Here is a 19,621-nt window from a genome sequence, read left to right as displayed (position 1 = left end):
CCCCAGACAATGCATCTGTGCTCAGCGCTTGACAAGGACTTTGGTCCTGAAGAGACACCTTCCTCTCCAGTCTCAGATGCTTCTTTCTTGGCTCTAGGTCATCCGCCAGCACACAGCCTGCTCTTCACTCTCACAGCCCACGCCTGCAAGTTTTTTTCTCTCTCTCTCCTTGGGAATGCTTTCAGGAAGGAGTCCTCTGTATGTCCTGACTCTACAACTTCCTTTCCTCATACTGTATTCCCTAAACATTTGCAGTATACTTCTGTCACTCTGTGAAGCTGCCTTGCCAAGGAGATTTCAAGTGTTTATTAAATTCCTGCTCTTCATCAGGAGCTGTCAAGCAGCAGGAAAACGAAAGTGACCAAATCAGTTCCAGATTCAGAACACTGTGACAATGAGCACAAATAACATAATTAGAGTCCAGGAAAGTTGGAAGCAAACAGAATGAGAGGACACAGAGTAACTGGGGAGATGAGATGAAGGATGGATTGACTGATTGAGACAGGGTCTTGGTATGTAGCCCAGGCTTGCCTTGAACTCAAACCTTTCCTCCTGCCTCAGCCTTCCGAGTGCTGGAATTACAGGCATGAGCCACCACGCTTGCTGAAAGGTCTCTATTTTAGATTTGGTAGACCAAGGAGGCCTGTACAGGAAAGAGCACACACCCAAAGAACGGGAGGGGACAGGTAAAGGGGACAGAAGTGCAAAGACCTTGAGGCAGGAAGAAGGCATTTGTGGTTGGCAGGAAAGAAAGAAGTCCCTGGGTTTGGAGACAAGGAGAGTTTGCCAGGGCCGGGGCAGGTGAATAATTTATGCAAGGAGAATGTCCTTGTAGGATTTAAGGGGGCAGGACCTGGTATCATTAAAAAGGACCCTCAGGCTCCACTGCCTTGTGGAAAGGGTGGAGAGGGCAACCGAGTTGTTAGGAGAGAGTGCCTACTCAATTTCAGACACAGTAACTCTCAGAAGCATCTGGATCGCCATCCTCTCCAAAACAAAACAACAAAAGCCCAGCTCCTCACTAATCTACCTCATCTCTGTAAACAGCACGACTGTATCCCTAGTTGTTTAAGGCAGATTTGGGCTGTCCTTGCTTCCTTTCTCTCTCATCTTCTGCACTTCAGATCTAGTCTACTCTCTTTCCTTATCCACTTCCGTCCTCGGGTAGCCATCATCCTCCCCATGGTGTTCTTTGCACTATGTAGTCCATGATGGCTCTGAACTTACTATGAAGCCCAGGCTGGGGGTTCCAGTTTGTGAGCCTCCTGCCTCAGCCTCCTGAGGGCGGGGATTACAGGCGTGGTCCAACCTCCCTTTCTCCTCAACAGTTCATTCTCCACGCAGGCGCTGGAGCGTTTTTTAAAGAACAGATCTGTCAGGGTCGGGGATTTAGCTTAGTGGTTCCGCCGCCTGCCCCGCAAGCGCAAGGGCCTGAGTTCGATCCCCAGTACCAAAAAAAGAACAGATCTGTCAGGGTCGGGGATTTAGCTTAGTGGTTCCGCCGCCTGCCCCGCAAGCGCAAGGGCCTGAGTTCGATCCCCAGTACCAAAAAAAGAACAGATCTGTCACTCCCTAACATTCACCCTTCAAGGACTCCCTTCGCCTTCAGGATCTTTAACAGCTGGAAGGAGGAGTCAGCCGAAAAGGGCGGGGCCAGGCTCAAAGCCTCTACGTTTAGCTTTCGGCCTTTCTGGGCTTCGGAACCTTTCTTTTCGGTAATGGGGAAAGCTTTTCCATAGTACCTTCCGGCGTCGTTAATTCTTTTTCCCGTGCTGCTCAGCGGCCTTTCTTTTTTTCTTCCGGTCCCAGGCACTTGGCGGCAGCGGGTTACGGTGAGTTTTGACTGCTGTGTATCCAATGCCATCGGCGATTTACGGGCGGTCGCGCGCCGCGGTTTATGGGGTACTGGCCGTGGAGAGGAGAGGAAGACTGGCGGTGTGGCTGTGGGGAGTGGAAGCTGCGGGGCGGGGATTGTTGCTTCTAGGTTCTTAGAGGGTTGTGTGGTAGGGAGAGGAGATGAGGGAGAAGTCGGATTTGATCCAGTTCAGTCTTGCGATTTGGGCAAGAGTTGGTTTTAGGGCATCGTTTGCTGGGTTTGAGAGGCAGGGACTGGCTTAGGTTCGGGCAGGGTGAGTTGAAGCTTTGAAGGTCTGTACTGTCTCGTTTCTGGTCTCGTGTTCCACCAGGTCAGGGCGGCAGAGGTTCCCTAGCCTGGTGAGCCCTCAGTCCTGATCCCACCCTTGTCTTGTAGGTGCAGATATGGCCAAGTCTAAGAACCACACCACGCACAACCAGTGTAAGTTTCTTGGGGCCCACTCCGCGCTCATTCCCTGCCAAGGAGAGTATAGCCAGGGGGCACATTTCCATTATTACCTTGGAGCTGATTTTGTTTCTAGCCAGTATCTTGAGGTATATTTGGCAGCCAGACTATCCCTTGAGAAACTCACAGTGCTTTGCATTCAGTGGTAAGATCTCAAGAAGTCCTGATCCAGAAAATAATGATGGGTGGTATTATAGAGGAAATCTCTTTTTTTAGTCCTTTTTTTTTTGCCCCCTTTCTGGATTGAACCAGGGCCTTTGCACTGAGATACATTCCCAGCCCTTTGTGGGGTTTTTTGCCCTTTGTGTTTTTAAGATAGGGGTTTGCTAAGTTTCCCAGGCTGAGCTTGAACTTGGAGTCTACCTCAGACTCCCAGAGTCCTGGGATTCACATCTGGCCTAATTTTTTTTTCCCCCCTCCCATAGCCCGAAAATGGCACAGAAATGGCATCAAGAAACCCCGATCGCAAAGATATGAATCTCTGAAGGGGGTAAGTGTGTGCACTGAATCACATAAAGTGTCCCGTCCTGACTCCAGCTTCAGTTTCTGCCTAAAGTAGTTAACTGTCCCTTGACTTATGTGGTCTGCTGAAATCCACGATTCCTTTGTCTACCTTGCTAGACCTATGATAAAGCTTTGTTGGGCCTTTTCCAGCCCATAGTGTAACCTGACTTCTGAGGGCAAATGGCCTTCTCTTGTTCAACCAGAGCTCTTAAGGGAAGTAAGCTTATCTGTGTGTCAGGCACTCTGTTATCCTATTCTGCATTTACCAGACTTATGACATTGACCTGACCCAATACTGGGCACTAGGGCTACTCTCCTCCCTGTGGGGGGGTGGGGGGGGCCTCTGAGGATAAGCTGAGAAGGCTGCAAGGTGTAGGGGGAGAGCTGAACCTGTGGCCATTCTGTTTCTTCCCTATACCTTTGCTCTCAGATCTTTGGTGTGAATCTGTTGGGCCAGACTTGGTATTTGACACTTTCCTTTAATGGAGGAGGGAGTATCCCTGATGGAGTTTCAGGAGAAATTTTTAGCCAGGAAGTTCATGCCCTATAATCACTGCAGAGAGGGCAGCCTTCCTCATTCATTCTATCTGCAGTTGCATTCAACTGTTAGCTTTGAAAATGTGTTTTGTACCCCGTTAGCCAGGTAGAGTATTGGCTCCTTGGGGTAACTTGGTGGTATGTGTGCCTCTGGAAATCGTTTTAAAAGGTTAGATATGATGATGTTTTTAGAAAACTAGGTGCCCTTATGGAAAGGAGCACAGAGGATGACCTGGGGGCCTTTATTTACAGTTGAGTGGGCCAAAAGTAGTCCAGGTTCTTGTGATGACAAGGAAAGAATTGCCAAGTGTACACCTCTTAGTATGTAGTAAGTAGCTACATTTACTGAAGATCGCGCGGGACCATAGCTGGAACAGGAAGAAGGATGAAGGGAAAGGGGGTGAAGGAAAAAGGACTCCAGTGCAAGGGGGAAAAGGAGGACTTGGTAATTCAGGCTTACGGTATATATAGGGTCACTGTCTCTCACTGGCCAGCAATCTGTGCAACCTTGTAAGCTTAAGCCAGGATAATCATTAGAGGGTTGGTGTTTATGATTGAATGTAGAGAAGGGAAGTGGCTCCCAGCTTCCCTGTTTTAGGATTATGGAAGCATGGATAATCAGCATGGTGTGGGGCTTGAAGGGAAGGGAGCGACTCAGCTCCTTTGTTTCTAACTGTACTACTTTGTTGCCACCTGTGCCATTTCTCCTTTCCAGGTAGATCCCAAGTTCCTAAGGAATATGCGTTTTGCCAAGAAGCACAACAAGAAGGGCCTGAAGAAGATGCAGGCAAACAATGCCAAGGCCATGAGTGCACGTGCTGAGGCTATCAAGGCCCTTGTCAAGCCCAAGGAGGTCAAGCCCAAGATGCCAAAGGGTGTGAACCGCAAGCTGGCTCGACTTGCCTATATTGCCCACCCCAAGCTCGGGAAGCATATCCGTGCCCACGTTGCCAAGGGTAGCAGGCTTTGTCGGCCAAAGGCCCAGGCTCCAGTCAAGGCCCAGGCTCCAGCCAAGGCCCAGGCTCCAGTCAAGGCCCAGGCTCCAGCCAAGGCCCAGGCTCCAGCCAAGGCCCAGGCTCCAGCCAAGGCCCAGGCTCCAACCAAGGCCCAGGCTCCGGCCAAGGCCCAGGCTCCGGCCAAGGCCCAGGCTCCGGCCAAGGCCCAGGCTCCGGCCAAGGCCCAAGGTCCAGCCAAGGCCCAAGGTCCAGCCAAGGCCCAAGGTCCAGCCAAGGCCCAAGGTCCAATCAAGGCCCAGGCTCAGGCTGCCACTCCAGCTTCTGCTCCAGCTCAGGCTCCCAAAGGTGCCCAGGCCGCTGTGAAGGCTCCACAGTAAATGCCTCTATCTCCCGATGTGAGGACAGAAGGACTGGTGTGACCCCTCGGCTGCCATCTGTAGAGGGCTGGTGTTCTCCTGTGGTCTTAGTACAAATAAACCTGAGGCAGGATCTGTTACCCTGTGTCTGTCATCCTGGGGCTGGGGTGGAGTTGCTGACTCCTTTGCCAAAGAAGACAACCTTCTGTTAATTGCCAGATGTGGGTCAGTCAGAGTGGGATCCTGGAGTGCAGAAGGAATGACCTGGTAAGTGAAAATGGTTGGGGCTTCGGGGAAGCTGGGGTGCCTGGCTTGCTGAACTAGGTACCCTGCTGAGGAAAGGAAGAGATCTGAACACCCTGAGGCAGTGATGGTGAGTCTTTTAGAGACCCAGTGCCAAACTGCAACCCAAGACCCACTTATTTATTGCAAAGTGCCAACACTGCAACTGCAATTAAACCTGAATACTGAGTATTTAGTTTAGAAAAATCAACTCTACATTAATATCTTTTATCTTAAAACCCAATAACATGCTGGGTGTGGTAGCGCATGCTTGTATAATCTCAGTGCTGGGAAGGCTGGGGCAGGAGGATTGATATGAGTCCAAGGCCAGCCTGAGCTATATGGTGAGACTGTCTCAAAACCCAAAAATCAATGTGGGTACTATATTTACACCAATGCTACCCTGAAGAAAGGCCCTGCTCACCTCTACTCCAGCCTGAGCTGTTCATATTTCACCTAGTCTGGGTTGTGCTGGTTCTCCAGTGATAGGGACTTGAGAATGCAGGGCTGTGGTCAGACTACCTTATTACTACAACTACTGTTCACATGTAGGCCCTTAATCCTCATGGCAGTGAGTGGAGCAAGTAGCAAATAATGGACACTTAACAGAGGTTTTCTGTAGGAAGTGCCAAATGGAGCATGTCCTGGTTACACCAGCATGGCAGCACAAACCTGTAATCCTAGTATTCTCAGAGGCTGAGGCAGGAGGATCACAGATTTAAGCCTTAGTCTGGGCAGCTTAGTGCTTAGTGAGAGCCTGTCTCAAAAAATAAAGCAATCCCCAGTACCAAATAAAGTAAGAAAGGCTGAGCATGTAGTACAGTACAAATGCCATGAATTGAATCCTCAGTACTGCAAAGAAAAAGAGCTATGCCAGAGCAGTAGGATTATGGTCCCTCCTGAAGTGGGTGTATTTTTGTTGACATAGGTGAGAAAGTGATCATGTGACTAAAAAGGGATACAAGTAGCATTTGAACCCAGGTGGCCTATCGGCCCCAGGGAGTAGTGTTTTCAACACCAGCTAGCTTTAAGTTTAGATTGCCTAAAAAAGTCCAGGACTGTTGTGTGGGTGGCCATCTGACTGCCAGGAGGTATCAAATGGAAGTAGGATCTTGAGCAGATTCTGTTAAATTAACTCGACCCTGTCAGAGAAAGGCCTGTGTGCTCGTGCCTTGGATAGGTGGTCATCCTGTAGAGGGGGTTTGTTAGGGAGCTGGGAGGGGTCAGGGACTTGAGCTAGGCATGACTCAGCTGGCCATTGCCTCCACACTTGGGGTACGCTGTTGGCAGTGTGGGACGTGTCAAGGCCTGTGAGGATTCATTGAATAAGTAAGTCAGAGTCCTGGTGCTTTGTCAACAGGCTCTGGAATTATCCTAGCCAAATGCTTAAGCAGTTCCTCCTATACACATGGAGGTCTGGACTGACAGAAACAGTCCCATTTGGGACCATAGCTGACTTGGCACTCCCTGGAGACCTACCAAGTCTGTTTCAGAACAACGTTGTATATGAAAAGCTGCCAGAGGAAGGTGCCAGAAGACCAAAGAGGCAAACAAATCTGGGATTGCACAAAAACCAGTTTATTGGGGACCTAATGACAGATGGGTGTCTTGGGCAATAGCAGACAGCAAGAGGAAGGGGTTTATCTAGACAAAGCCTGAAGCTAACCGGCTTTCTCAAAAAGTACTAATATGGGCTGGGGACATAGCTCAGTGGTAGAATGCTTGCCTAGCATATGAAAAGCCCTGGATTCCATCCCTAGCATCCTCCACACACAAACTATTAACAGCAAATGTCAGGTGGACTATCTTAATGTTTTTGTTTTTTTGGTAGTGGGGATCGAACTTGGGTCCTTGTGCTTGCGCAGCAGGCGGTGAAACCACTGAGCTAAATCCCCGGCCCTGGACTATCTTAATGACTTTCTTTGTCCTGTAGGGTTTGGAATGCTTGGCAGGGTCACCTGGCAGTCAAATGGATGGTTACAACCAAGATGGTTGTATTTGGGCGTAGTCATCAAACTGGATTCCTACAAGCACCGAGACTAAAAGCCAGCTCTTGGGCCCCTCCACATATACTGATCAATGACCACTGGCCAGTCTGCTGGAAACTTAAGATAAATACCTGGTCTACCAGGGCCTCCGCTTCCCACATCAGAGCCCATGGGTTTTGACAAAACACACCAACAAAATAAGCACTCATACCTTGTAAGCTGTGCCACTAATGGCGGCCCAGCTGCCCTCATTCTGGTCCTCCCCTAGGGTCCCAAGGGTACCCCCAAGAAAGCTAGTAGTACCCTGAGGTGCTTATCTTGGTATCCCCTTATGATGGAGCAGTGTCCCCAACTGTACAGGTCAGATTTAAGCATGGCCACCGAGCACAGGAACTAAGGGTCCTTATTGGTGGGGAGATGCGGCTCAGTGGTACTGGACTGTCATGTCAAGGAGTACAGAGCATTGTACGCTGGTAGGCAAGGGCCTAGAGCCAGTTTCATAGCATCTGAAATGGGGATGTAGGGGCCGGGGATTTAGCTCAGTGGTTTCGCCGCCTGCTGCGCAAGCACAAGGACCCAAGTTTGATCCCCAGTACCAAAAAAAAAAAAAAGAAATGGGGATGTAACAGCATGTCACCAGAAGAATGAGGACCCCCCTTCTCCATGAATGTCTGCACTTAGAACTTCAGGTGCAGCCTCTGTCCACACAGACTAACTGGGCAGAAGAAGAGGAGGTTTTTGTCCTGGTTGGGGTGAAAGCTCCAGGGCAGAGGCTGGGGGTCTAGGGCTCAGTTGTTAGTGGGCAGGGCAGGCACACTGGCCAGGGCAGGCAGCAGACGTGTGTATATGTCAATTCCTCGGAGGAACACGGCCTCATGCAGTCGCTCATCATGGTCGTGTAGTAGCACGGGTGTACGGTTCATGGGTGAGAAGCCCAGAGCTGGGACTCCTGCCTGCAGAGTTGAGAAGGAGCTGTCAGGGGAAGACAGCGTTCAAGCCAGCCCACAGCCCACACTACTGTGCAAGCAGCTCACTGCGCGGATATAGCGGCTGTCCGTGGCAGCAGGAAGAATCTCCAGCTCCAGTGTGAGGTTCCTGCAGAGGCAAGAGCCCAATGAATGGGGAAGGGACTAGGGGTGGCCATAGGGAGAAGTAGAGGGAGGTGGAGGAGAGGGGAAGGGAAGGGAAGGGGAAGAGGACAGGAAGGACAGGGATGTGGGAGGAGGGCTAGTCAGTGTGCTCACATGTCCTTGCAGATCCCACTGAAAGCTGCCCACCAGGGGTCTGCATCATCAGTAGAGGTCACTCGGGGCTCCATCCATTTCTAGGGGAGGGGAAGGATGGCAGGATCAGGACGGGGCAGGGGAGTCTTACCCTATTTCTCAAAGAGTGGGCTCTGCCTGGCACAAGACACACCCCACCTATACCTGCCCAGACATCCAGGGAGCCAGTGCAGCCACAGGTCCTCAAAGGCCCTAGGTCTGGGACCTTCCCTTGCTCACACTCCTACTTGCCTCCTGTTCCTTCTTCAAGATGCTTGAAGCCCCCAGACCCTTTCAGACTGGTCAAATATGTGGATGAAATGGTCTCAAGTGCAAGGTCCCAACCCTTCCTGGACCACATGTGTGGATTCTCATACCAACGTGACATGTAAATACTTGATTTATACCTATCACCTTCATTCCCTGAGGACCACGAGAGTGAGAACTGAGCCTAGCCCAGGGGTGGCACACACCTATAATCCTAGTGCTTGGGAGTCTGAGGCAGGAGGATCACTGTGAGTTCAAGGCCAGCCTGAACTACATAGTGAATTTCTGTCTTAAAAAAAAAAGGCCTAGTGTTATTCTGTGCCGTATCCCCTAGTGCCCAATGGCCTCTACAGCTAAAGCCTGTTGGCTGAATAAAATGTCTCTCATAGCTAGAACAATGCCTAGATGCAGTGTAGCACACACTGCTATACTGTCACACACTTGGGGAGCCCAGTCTCTTCTAGTCCCCACACTCCCTCATCACAGGTCCAAGTCGATACCTGAGCAAACTCGAAGGTGACCCCCTCGCCAGCTTCCTGGCACCATCTTTGCAGCTGCTTCTCAAAAGCCTAAGAGAAGGGAGATGCGCTGACCCCTCGGGCTTTCCCTGAGCCTCTGGGGCAGAACTGAGGACCCGGGCTCCTCCTTCCCTCAAGCCCAGGTGGAGGGGGTACCTCCAGGTCCACATCTGGTGCGATGCGAAAGTCAAAGTCAGCACTTATAGTGGCAGGTACCACATTCAATGCCACACCACCCTCTATCTTTGTCAGGTTCACACAGGTCACAGCCCCCTCCTTCAGGTGAGGGTTTGATTGCAGCCTGTAGTTGGGGGTGGGGAGAACAATAATGAGAAGATGGCTCAGCTTCCCTGTTCTCCCAAACAGCCTCCCAGAGTCGGCTGCCCCACCGTGTCCCCTGCTCAGCCTGCCTCACCTCTGCTTTTCCTTCTCCCGGAACGCCAGGACAGAGCTCATGACCTTGTGCTAGAAGGTGAGGTGAGATTAGGTAAGGTATGAGAGTGGCCCCAGGACATAGCCTCCCCGACACATACACCTCCCTGTGGGCTACAGACCAGCTTCTCTGCTGCTGTGTCCTCAATGAAACGTGAGCCATGGCCTGGCCTCCCAGTGCTGATGAACCGCACCCCTGGAAGATGGAGAGGGAAGACGGTGTTTTTAGCAAGAGAGGGCTTAGAGATTCCATCAGTCCTAGGTATCCCTCTCATTCCAAGCTCCTCGGGTAGGGTTCTGTCCCCTTGGAGCCAGCGATGTAGACCTGGCTCCGGCTCACAGAGCTTGCCCTCAGAGAAGCTCAGGAAGGAGGAGCCGGGGCAGGAAGGGGTTAGGAGGCAGAGGCCCTGAGTTCAGGGCGACACAGGCCTCACACTGCTGTGTGGCCCTTTGTAGGCCCCTGCCCTTTCTGACCCAGTCTCCCCACTGTAATGAGCCCTTCCCTTTAAGCCCATACTCACACCAGGTAGCCCGCTCACTATAAAAGACAGTGAAGGCATCTGTGGGGTTGGCCAGGCCTGGGGGGCAAAAGAAGGTTCAGAGGGAAAAGTGACCCAGACCCCATTTCCCTTAGCCTGGCATCTTGGAGGCCTGTCAGCCTGTTCACCTTCATCCAGGGCAAAGCCTACTCTCAGGGACTGGAACTCAGGCCGCTGCACGAATGCCTGCATGCCTTTAAAACCTCCAACTTCCTCATCTGTAAAAGTGGCAGAGGCTTGAGATGAGGGGACCCACCCTCAACACAGCTTCCCCCTGCCCAAATATACCTCTCCCTGAGCCACTCCTACCAGGCACAAAGGTCATGTGGATGGTTCTAGGAAAACGGTGGCCCTCATCCTTCAGCCTCCTCACAGCCTCCAAGTACCTGAGGGGGCATAAGCCAAGTGCTGAAAAAGCCACCAGATGCTCAGGCTGGCCCAGCAGGCAGGACCAGATGGGGCTGGCAAGATGCAGGGACTCCACAAAGTCCTTGCCCCTCTCTAGGCCTCAATGGTTCCATCCATGCAATAGTCACGGTAGTAACTCCTGCCCAAAGTAAGGGGTCAAGATGTCCCTTGGCCTTGAGTTTGTCCACATGCCTGGGTCATGGGTCAGTCCATTGCATCAGTGGGGACACTGTAGGGGCCTGAGAATGGAGAACACTCACTGGATGCTGACACTCTTCATGTCCTGGGTACCCCTGGCATAGATGTAGCCCTCAGGATTCTTGAAGGCCTCAAAAGGGTCATGACTCCAATGTTCCTAGGGACAGGGATGGGAAGAGGGTCCCATCATAGAGTTGGGGTAACAGGTGGGGTATTAGAGGCACAGAAGGAGGCTGAAGAAGGCATCTGATTGCCACCCCCCCCATCTGTCTCCTGCCTCTATCCCCAACCCTGGCATAGAATCATTCATTGGACAAAGGCTGCTTGAGTAGAATAATGTAGTATGGATATCACAAGTTAGTGTTAGGACCGGTGCTATGGGCTCCCTGAGGACGGATCCTGAAGTCTACATCCTGGGTGTCCCCCAAGCATGCACACACTGCCCCATATGTACCTTGAAGACAGGCACCACATCCATGTGGGAGTTGAGTAAGATGGAGGAGAGTGTAGGGTTGGTGCCTGGCCAGGTCAGCACAAGAATCACATAACCAGGTACCACCTGGAGAGGGTCAGGAAGGGAGGTGGTGAGTGTAGGTAAGGAGGTGCCCCAGGCCCACTGTCCCTCTCATTCAGGACCCCAGACTCACCTCCACTTTCTGACAGCTTAGGCCCAGCTGGTGGCCCCTCTCCTCAAGGAAGGTGATGGCAGCTTCTGGTGGGACAGAGAGTCTTGGGCTGCTTCTGCCTACCCATGGCTCCCTCCACCCTAGGCAGCCCAGCAAGGACAGCAGACCCAGAAATGGACTGCTGCCTCCCCTACACAGTTCCACATTTCTTAGAGACATTTGCTTCTGACCTATCTGTGACCATTTGGGAAGGCCAGGGAAAAGACCAGGGTTGGAAGTCCAAGGTGTAATTCTTATCTTCCTTAAAGATAGGAAAATTATGGCTCAGAAATCTGAAGAGATTTACTGAGCTGCTCTCAGCTGGAAATCACCAGGCAGGGGCTTGGACCCACTCAGAAAATTCCCAGGCACCAAGCTTGATTCCCTAAGTTGATAGACTTTGTCTAGTAGGCTCCTGGGGGCCTCTCCTTGTGGCTGCCTGTCTCCCACCCCACTCCTGCCCTGGGGATCCTGGGGAATGGGGGAAAACTGTTCCTTTTTTCTTTTTCTCTTCTCTTCTCCCTCCTCTTCCTCTCCTCCCCTCCCCTCCTCCCCTCCTCTCCTCTCTCGGGATTGAACCCTTTTCATTGAGGTACATCCGAGCCCTTTTTAATTTTTAATAAATTTTATTTTGAGGCAGGTTCCTACTAAGTCACTAAATTGCCCGGGCTGGGCTCAAACTATCTTCCTGCCTGTGCCTCTGTAAGCGTTCTGGGATTAAACTGTTCTCTTAACTAGCTGCCAGAAGGAAGACTGGAGCAATACAGCCTCTAGGGAACGGGTGGTCCACAGGCCGGAGGGGATAGCTTGGTCTGTGGACCTCGAAGCTATATGACGAAACAGAGCGGGGCTCAACTGGGTGACAGGAGTTGGAGGAGGTTTAGCGCCCAGCTCCCCCCACCCCGAACCGCCGGAACCGCGGGGTCTCACCGTAGTCGGGCTCAGGGTGGACCGTGCGTATGCGCAGGTACCGTCGGAAGAGCGTCACGGACGGGTGCTCGAACTCAGGACCCTTGCTGGCCATGGCTGTGTGATGAGCTGGGGGCGAAGGGAACGCGGCTGGAAACCGGCGGACACCACCTGCACCTAGGCCCTCCCTACAGCGGCTCCCCGAAGCCCCATAGGGAGAGGACCCCTTGTTTTGGAGCCCCCATTCTGTGTCATTTAGTCCCTCTAAGAGCTCCAGGAAGTTTGTGCCTTCCAATGTTCACTTTTCAGAGGAGAAAGCTGACGCTCAGAGGTATGGTGACAGCTAGAAAGTAGCCGACTCGGGTTTGAATCTCGACATTGATCTCCGAGCCCTCCTCCAAATATCTCTCCCAACTGCCTGGCTTTCATGTCGGGGAGCCTCAGACTCAACCTGCCCTTCCCCGAGTTCCCACTCTGCTCTCTCCTGGTCTTTGGCCCGCTCTTGCCTCTCAGCACCAGTCCTGGACTTGTGGCCAGGAGTCCGGGCCCAGGGAGATCGCAAGCCTATAAGTGCCCTGGCGAGCACACCACGAGGTTGGAGCGGCGTCGCTGGGCAGAAACCGGAGACTGCAAGCCTGAGTGGTCCAGGTCTCCTGCAGTCGCGACGGAAAGGACGTCTCCGGCCCGCCCCTGCCTGATCCGGGCCCCGCCCTCAGGCAGCCCCCAGCCGGCCCCGCCCCCTACATGCGCCCTGCCCCGCCCAGCCAGGCCGGTCCAGTGCCTGAAGACCCGGCCTCCTCCCGCCTCAGGATAGCGCACAAGGAGAGGGGGCGGGCCTTGACGCTAAAGGTCGCAGCAGCTGTGTTGGGCAAACATAGCCCTGAGTGCTTCCCTGTACCCCTCCTCTTTTCATGCGTCAACCCTCTGGGTTGCCAGTCTGCCAGCCTCGCACGGTGAGCTCAGGAGGCTGGTCCTTGTACTGGCGGGGTTCTGACTCTGGCCAGGCGCTGAATGGGTGCTCGACACTGCAGGAATAGAGGATAAGGGTACAGATGGGAGCACGTGTGGCTGCGAACGTGACACTGTGCGGGCAAATCTGTAACACCGGGGATCTAACAGTGGGCATGACTCTATGTGTGACAGTATGAGTGTGAGATGGTAGGTGTGACGGATGTCACGGTGAGAGAGTGTAGTCCTAAGGCTGTACGACAGTGTGGGGGGTGAGGAGCAACACCCTTGGCCAACTGTGCCAAACGCTCTGGTTCCTCTGCATCCACAAAGAGGAGGGATGGAGGGGGGCAGAGGCATAAATGTCCTCCTGGCCATGCCCAGGCGGTGCTCAACTGGAGCTCCCCATTTGGGTGCCTGGCTGCTCTGTGTATTCCCAGCCAGTTCTGTCCTTTGCTCCAGGGGCACAGCCAGCTGGGGGAAGGGCAGGTCAGACTTCAACCTCTGGACCTAGGAGGCAGGCTGAGGGGTAAGTGAAGGATCCATCCGACCCCAAGAGGGGTCAAAGTCTCTGGCTGCTCACCCACACATAGCAAGGAGGCAAACAGACTTGATAGTTCAACAAAAATGCTGCTTTAATTCTTAAACCTCATTCCCCACCCCCACCTCTGATGGGCATTCCCAACTCACTCAGCTCAGCTGCCCAGACCCTGGTTTTCCCACCAATCCCAATGGTCATGTGGTAGCAATAACACCCACCTCCAATCCCCCAGCCCTGTGTGACCAAGTGCCCCACTTACCCAGAAGCATTTGATCCTACAACCATCATCCACAATAAATTCTAAGTGTTACCATCATGCCCATTTTACCGGGGAGGAAACTGAGGCACCAGAGAAGTGAGGCAAATGATAAGGAAGTAGTGCACTTTTAGACTCCCAACTCTAGCCCCAGCCCCAAAGCAGCCCAAAGCCTCCCATTCCCACCTCTCCCAAAGCACACCAGCACATAGAACCTGTCACTCGCCCGGCAAGACAAATATGCTTTTCTTTATTGTGCTTGTGAGATGAAATGAGAAGTCCAGGCTGGGCCTGCCCCTCTGACCTCTGCTCTTCAATCCCAGGGACTGCCTCCTTGGAAGGGCAGAGTGGTGGTCCAGACCTTTGACACTCAGGCCAGGCCTGGGGCCTGGGAAACTGGTCAAGGGAAATGGTCAAGGAAGGCAAGAAGGACGAGGTGGAAGTCCTGTGGCTTGTGGAGGTAGCAGGCATGGCCCGCGTTGGGTAGCTTTACCACAGAGTGGTTGGGCAGGTGGCGGAGCTGCCGCAGTGACTCTTGGGCCAGAGTGTGGTCCAGTTCCCCATACAGGATTAGGGTTGGCGTCTGCAGGGCAAGGTAGGAGGCCATGATCCTGCAGCCTGGTGAGGATCTGACCCTCAAAGTATTACCTTAGGAAGCCTTCCCCACATACCCCACCTCTTCCATCCAAGATCAGCAGCCATGAGCTTCCCAGTAAGACCTGAAAGCCTGACCCCCACCTCCCATCATGACACAGGCCAGGGACAGGGTGCTAGGACTTTTGAAGAGTCTAGTACCTTCACAGCCCAGAACTGCTTCTGGGTGTAGTTCTTGGTGGAGGTGGGTGCGATGGGCACAAATCCATGTAGCTGGTGGTGGCCTCGAATCAGGAAGGGCAGGGCATAGCGGCCGCTGAGTGAGGGGCTCACCAGTACGACATTCTTCACCTCCAGGTCCTGCAGTACCTGCTGCAGCAGCTCTGCCCGCCCTGCCTCTGTGCTTGCCTCCTTCGAAGGTGCTGAATTCCCAAAACCTGGGAACAGCAGCAGGGGCTAAGGCTGGCTGAGAAGTGCCTAGGAGTTGCTGCCAACCACAGTGGAGGAAAGCAATGGGGACCAGTGGTACATGGCATACACTACCCCAAACTTCCCAGAAGTAATTATTTTTGGAATAAGCCTGCTAGAAAAAAAAACAAACAACTTTCATTCATCATATTGGCAAAACTAAAAAATAAAACAAAACACTAGTAATACTAGTGTTGGGGAAGATGTCAGGAAATGGGCACTTTGATATATGACTGATGGAAAGATAAATCCATAGAGTGTTTTTGGAGGCTGAGGTAGTATTGTCAAAGTAAAAGAAAAAAAAAATGTATCCTTTGACCCATCAGTGGTTTTTGATTGCTTCTCTAGAGAGGGTACTGACCCCATGCTCAAAGAAGCATACCAAAGATGCTTCAGCTATGTTACTTAAGTTACATTTTAACTGACACTGAAAACCCTAACTAGGTCAGGATGACTACACAAGATGGCCTGTTTATCCCTCCCATGGCCTGCAGAGCTAACAGCAGAGGGGGAGGTCTGTAGGGACTAGATTGATCCACAAATCATGATGTATGGGGAGAAAACCAAGTTGCAGGCAGTTTTGTTCAGGAGGCAAGATGCTCATCATGTTTACAACCCCTACTACAATCCTGCATATTATATCTGTACATATGGAAATACCCAGCAAAGGGTCTGGTAACCTCAAACTACTTAATGAGGGAGAGAAGTGTGCACAGTGGTACAGCATGTGCTTAGCATGCATGAGGTCCTGGGTTGACTCTCCAATACCCAAAAAAAAAAAAAAAAAAAAAAAAAATAATAATAATAATAATATTTTTAAAAAGAAGAAATTAAAATAAATTTAAAAAAGAGAAACCAAAACCAAGGACCAAATAATCTGTGTAGTTAAAAACAAAACAAAACAAAAAGGTATGTAGTTTGTCAGAAAAAATACAGTGAAATCCCTTGTACAACTGCTTACAGAGTGAGTAACATTTCTAGTTTTTGAGTGACACATTAATTCACACTGTAGTTTTCAAGGTAGAAAATAAAAATCAAACCTTTCCAGGCCAGGGATCTAGCTCAGTGGTGCTGGAGCCTGCCTGCCAAATGCAAAGTCCCAAGTTGGATTCCCAGTACCGAAAAACAAAAAGCAAAAAACAAAAAAACAGACCTTTCCATGGTGCTTTCTGATGTTGTGGCCTGCCACTGCTTGTCCAAACATGGAGGTCCAGATGCCCCAGGCCACCTTAGGGCTTCTCTGTCCCTCCAGCTCCCCCTCTGGAAAGGTACCCTTTTGTAATGGCTGCATCCTGCCTCCCTAGACCCGGAGAGCGTGTGCTCACCTGGAAGATCAAGGGCCACAGCCCGGTAGCCTCTGCGAGACAGCAGCTGCAGTGTGCCCAACTGCTCCCACGTGTGGGAGTTAAAGGCCTTTCCATGGAGCAACACGACCTCCACCCTGTGGGCATACAGGGAAATGTAGGGCCAGGGCACTCTTCTTTCCTCCTGGGCTTCTCCCACTGCCCTCCCAGGCTCTGAGCACCCTGAATCAGCTGGGATGCCTCTACTAGACCTTTGGCATCAGCACCCACCTGCGTCGCTGGTGGAGTGGGAGCACCTCGCGGTAAAAGATGGGGGAGCTGCCTCGGGTGAGGCCAGCCAGGACTGTGACATTGGGGTCTCCTGAGAGCCAGGAAGTCTGCTCAGGGGGGCCTGGCAATCCCACATACAGTAGCAACATAAACAGCAGGCCTAGGCCCAGCAGGGCTGCCTGATATCTGCTCATGGAGGTCTGCACCACAGCCTAGAGGAGGGGAAAGGAAAGAGGCCAGGCTGAACTCTCAGTCTCCTGGACTCTAACCCCAAACCCCATCTTGACATCCTCTGCGAATGGAGAGGTCCAGCCCTTGTCCTTTTCTCTTGCACTGGACAAAGGTCTAGGGATTCATACCCAACTACTCCACGTGCCAGCCAAAAGCTCAGCTAGCCCATGACATGAGGAAGTGCATCTGAGTTGTCCCTCGGGCATGCAGCATGCTCAGTGGCCACCATCATCACTGTCCCAGCCAAATCCACTTCTGTTCATCAAGACTGTAGGACAAGCAGGCTGTGTACTCAGCTTACAGGTTCACAAAGAATACCAGGGGGCAGATATGATTCTAGATCCCTGCAAGGTGAATTCTCTTGCCTAAGTAGCAAGTGAGAGGTCTAGTATTTGAACCAAGGGTTGGGCTCCTAAACATTTGGTTTGGAAGAAGGAAAACATGGAAACTAGTGGAAGTGACAGATGAACTGGAGCCTTGCTGGTGGACAGAGTGGTGAGGGCTGCCACAGGAGAAAGACAGTGCAAACAAAGGGATTTCCCACTGAGGGTGTGTTTAGGAAGGGTTCTTTCTATCACACTGTACATAATTTACAGCTGATGGGAATATTTAATGGTCTACCCCAACTATTGTTTGAGATCTCACAGAGAATGTCTGTGATGGAGGAAATGCTGAGGCCTGGGCTGATGTGGGGGCCCAGGGAGGAGCACGGTTCACCTAGAAATGAAAAGGGCAACATGGAAGCTGGCAAAACGAACTCTTCCTGATTCCCCCACCAGTTTTGTCCCAAATGACCTGTTTCAAAGAATCTTCCAGTTGAGGACCTCTGCCTACCCAGAGGAAAGGACACAAATAGGGCAGGCAGCCCTCCTTTGAAACTGGACTGTGTCACTTCCTAACTGTGCTGTGTTTTCAGATTGTCAGTAAAATGGGATAACTTCATGGCTGCCCAAGTCTTTTTTTTTTTTTTTTAGACAGCTCACACTGACCTCAAACTTCCAGTGATCTCCTGCCTCATCCTCCCACCTGCTGGGATTATAGGCATGCACCACTACATCTGGCTCCCTCCCAAGTCTTCTGTACAGTAGACCTAGGGATGGGCGTGTCTCTGTCATCATTTCTTGAGCCTAGCGTGAGTGTGTCTGCTTTGTTCTGGGATTCCAATTTATTGAGTGCCAACTGGGTGCAGACTACAGCTAGGAGTCTGGGGCCACACACCACTTTCCATGTCATTTTGGGGGGCGTTTCCAGAGGCTCCACCCCAGGTTCCAGAGTTAGGCAGTAGGTGGGCAGTGGGAGCTCCTCTGGTGGTGACGGGAAAACCAGGAGCCAGGTGGAGGAAGAGCATGCTGCTCCCTTCTTCCTAAACATGAAGAGTCTAGTCCAACACAGTATGAGCTCAGGTTCCCATAAGGCAGAGGATCCGCACTGGACCTCTCCTTGGGGTTCACCTTGGAGAGGCCTTGGTGATTTTGCACGTTTCCCAGGAGGGAGGGGCCGAACTTCTGATACTGCCTTGGCATCCCACGGTTGGGCAGTACTAGGTAATTGTAAGGGTCTTGCAACAGATCACTCTAATGCTCTCAGTAGGCCACTGTATGTAATAGCACTGACAGTGACACATGTGTACACAAGTGCGCACAGACATCAAGTCTTGCCCCCATATGCTTTCTTTTGCACACATTATTCTCATAATGTATACACAGTCTCCTTGCACACACACTGGGCCGTGCACAATCAATCCCTTGCAATAATACCCTTAAAATCATGTTCAGGCACCAGGCAGGTAGATGGACAGACATACACTTTCAAAACCACATGTAGACTCTCAGAAATACTCAAGCATATGGACATACATACAATCTTAAAACTACACACAAGAAACTCAAGCACAGACAGATGGATACGCAGAGACCTTCAGAAGTGCACACATACAAGTAGACAGTCACACGCACACAGGAATACATACAGTGATACAGCATGCAGACAGACCGAGGAACGCATCTCTGCAAATAAGCATGCAGAAGCACGCATGCCGCACCGCACAGTCTCATATTTGGACACACGCAGACACGTACATTCTTGCCTCGAGCCTGCCCCTTCCGCAGGACTCCGGCCCAGGCAGTCGGGACGGGAGTGGCCCGCCACAGCAGCCTGCGGACCTACCTCCCTGGGGACACTTACCGCCGACCGGTATGAAGGGGCTGGCTACCAAGGGGCGGCTCCGCCCCCGCTCAGGCGGAACCAGCAGCCAAAAAGCATGGCGGCCCCAGAGCTGTCTCCTCCACCCTGCTGGCTCTGGGATCATTGGGGGAGGAGTAACGCGGCCGCGACGCCTGCGCAGTCAGCAGTTGAGGCCCAGCCCTTAATCCAGATTAAGGGGCACAAGGGGCGGGGCCTAAACCCTGAGTCCCGCCCAGTGCAGATTTTCCTAATTGTTTTTGCCTGGGAGCGGGCGGAGAGCCACCTGGATTCTTCTCAGCGAGACATCTTTCCTTTGGCTGAGTTTTCTGTCTCTATACCGAATAGGGTTGTCACCTGATTTAAGGAAGGGTCAAGCCTCGGAACAGGGCGGGCACAGAGGCCTCCAGTGTAAATGCTAGATACTGTTATTACTCAGTAGCTCCAAGTCCCCGCCCAACCACTCCCCTGACCCCTGTGGCTTGCTCTAACACACACACACACACACACACACACACACACACACACACACACACACACGCGGTCAGAGCCTGGGTGGCTCCTTGTCTGCCATGGCGACGGTGTGACAGCGTCTGGCTTGTCCCAGGCTCGGGGCTCCGCGGGGCACCCACGTCTGGCCCCAGGGTGCTCTGCAGAGCGCCTGTTCACACCTCATCGGCACCCTGC

General features: G+C 52.2%; 3 protein-coding genes across 5 annotated transcripts; 1 reads left to right on the top strand and 2 right to left on the bottom strand.

Moving 5' to 3' along the window:
* The first annotated feature begins 1,649 nt into the window (after nt 1–1,649).
* On the top strand, nt 1,650–4,813 carry Rpl29 (ribosomal protein L29). The gene is made up of 4 exons (XM_004834192.4): nt 1,650–1,832; nt 2,252–2,296; nt 2,746–2,810; nt 4,077–4,813. The coding sequence occupies exons 2-4, from the start codon at nt 2,260–2,262 to the stop codon at nt 4,692–4,694; spliced, it is 720 nt and encodes a 239-aa protein (XP_004834249.2). The 5' UTR covers nt 1,650–1,832; nt 2,252–2,259; the 3' UTR covers nt 4,695–4,813.
* A 1,699-nt stretch (nt 4,814–6,512) lies between these two features.
* On the bottom strand, nt 6,513–12,842 carry Acy1 (aminoacylase 1). Of its 2 annotated transcripts, none has more exons than XM_004834183.3 (15): nt 12,648–12,842; nt 12,163–12,270; nt 11,215–11,279; nt 11,022–11,126; nt 10,630–10,724; nt 10,271–10,347; nt 10,090–10,179; nt 9,944–10,000; nt 9,545–9,618; nt 9,406–9,455; nt 9,147–9,291; nt 8,973–9,041; nt 8,188–8,267; nt 7,978–8,038; nt 6,513–7,896 (listed from the first exon to the last, which is right to left on the bottom strand). In XM_004834183.3, exons 2-15 carry the CDS (start codon nt 12,254–12,256, stop codon nt 7,732–7,734), a joined length of 1,227 nt encoding a protein of 408 aa, XP_004834240.1. In that variant the 5' UTR covers nt 12,257–12,270; nt 12,648–12,842; the 3' UTR covers nt 6,513–7,731. The 2 variants fall into 2 exon arrangements, with proteins under 2 accessions (XP_004834240.1, XP_012925924.1); XM_013070470.3 differs by having other exon boundaries at nt 11,215–11,276.
* A 1,273-nt stretch (nt 12,843–14,115) lies between these two features.
* On the bottom strand, nt 14,116–19,114 carry Abhd14a (abhydrolase domain containing 14A). 2 transcript variants are annotated; one of them, XM_004834186.4, is made up of 5 exons: nt 18,938–19,114; nt 16,523–16,734; nt 16,274–16,389; nt 14,682–14,917; nt 14,116–14,469 (listed from the first exon to the last, which is right to left on the bottom strand). In XM_004834186.4, exons 2-5 carry the CDS (start codon nt 16,714–16,716, stop codon nt 14,287–14,289), a joined length of 729 nt encoding a protein of 242 aa, XP_004834243.1. In that variant the 5' UTR covers nt 16,717–16,734; nt 18,938–19,114; the 3' UTR covers nt 14,116–14,286. The 2 variants fall into 2 exon arrangements, with proteins under 2 accessions (XP_004834243.1, XP_087042260.1); XM_087186134.1 differs by having other exon boundaries at nt 18,832–19,078.
* Nucleotides 19,115–19,621: the final 507 nt, after the last annotated feature.

The sequence above is a fragment of the Heterocephalus glaber genome, unplaced genomic scaffold (assembly GCF_053883595.1).
Source record: "Heterocephalus glaber isolate CG9 unplaced genomic scaffold, H.glaber_assembly_v1.0 deba00001504, whole genome shotgun sequence".
NCBI classification, from domain to species: domain Eukaryota; kingdom Metazoa; phylum Chordata; class Mammalia; order Rodentia; family Bathyergidae; genus Heterocephalus; species Heterocephalus glaber.
Note: the sequence above shows the minus strand (reverse complement) of the source record. Positions and strands in the feature narration are given on the sequence as shown.

Coding starts and splice junctions, on each gene's coding strand:
- Rpl29 (XM_004834192.4), top strand. CDS start 2,260: ATGGCCAAGTCTAAGAACCACACCACGCACAACCAGT. Junction 2,297..2,745: donor CCACACCACGCACAACCAGT/GTAAGTTTCTTG, acceptor CCCCTCCCATAG/CCCGAAAATGGCACAGAAAT. Junction 2,811..4,076: donor GATATGAATCTCTGAAGGGG/GTAAGTGTGTGC, acceptor TCTCCTTTCCAG/GTAGATCCCAAGTTCCTAAG.
- Acy1 (XM_004834183.3), bottom strand. CDS start 12,256: ATGGCCAGCAAGGGTCCTGAGTTCGAGCACCCGTCCGTGACGCTCTTC. Junction 11,280..12,162: donor CCACCCTGAGCCCGACTACG/GTGAGACCCCGC, acceptor CTGTCCCACCAG/AAGCTGCCATCACCTTCCTT. Junction 9,619..9,943: donor TAGTGAGCGGGCTACCTGGT/GTGAGTATGGGC, acceptor TCCATCTTCCAG/GGGTGCGGTTCATCAGCACT.
- Abhd14a (XM_004834186.4), bottom strand. CDS start 16,716: ATGAGCAGATATCAGGCAGCCCTGCTGGGCCTAGGCCTGCTGTTTATG. Junction 14,918..16,273: donor TGTGGCCCTTGATCTTCCAG/GTGAGCACACGC, acceptor TGCTGTTCCCAG/GTTTTGGGAATTCAGCACCT. Junction 14,470..14,681: donor AGCAGTTCTGGGCTGTGAAG/GTACTAGACTCT, acceptor CTTGCCCTGCAG/ACGCCAACCCTAATCCTGTA.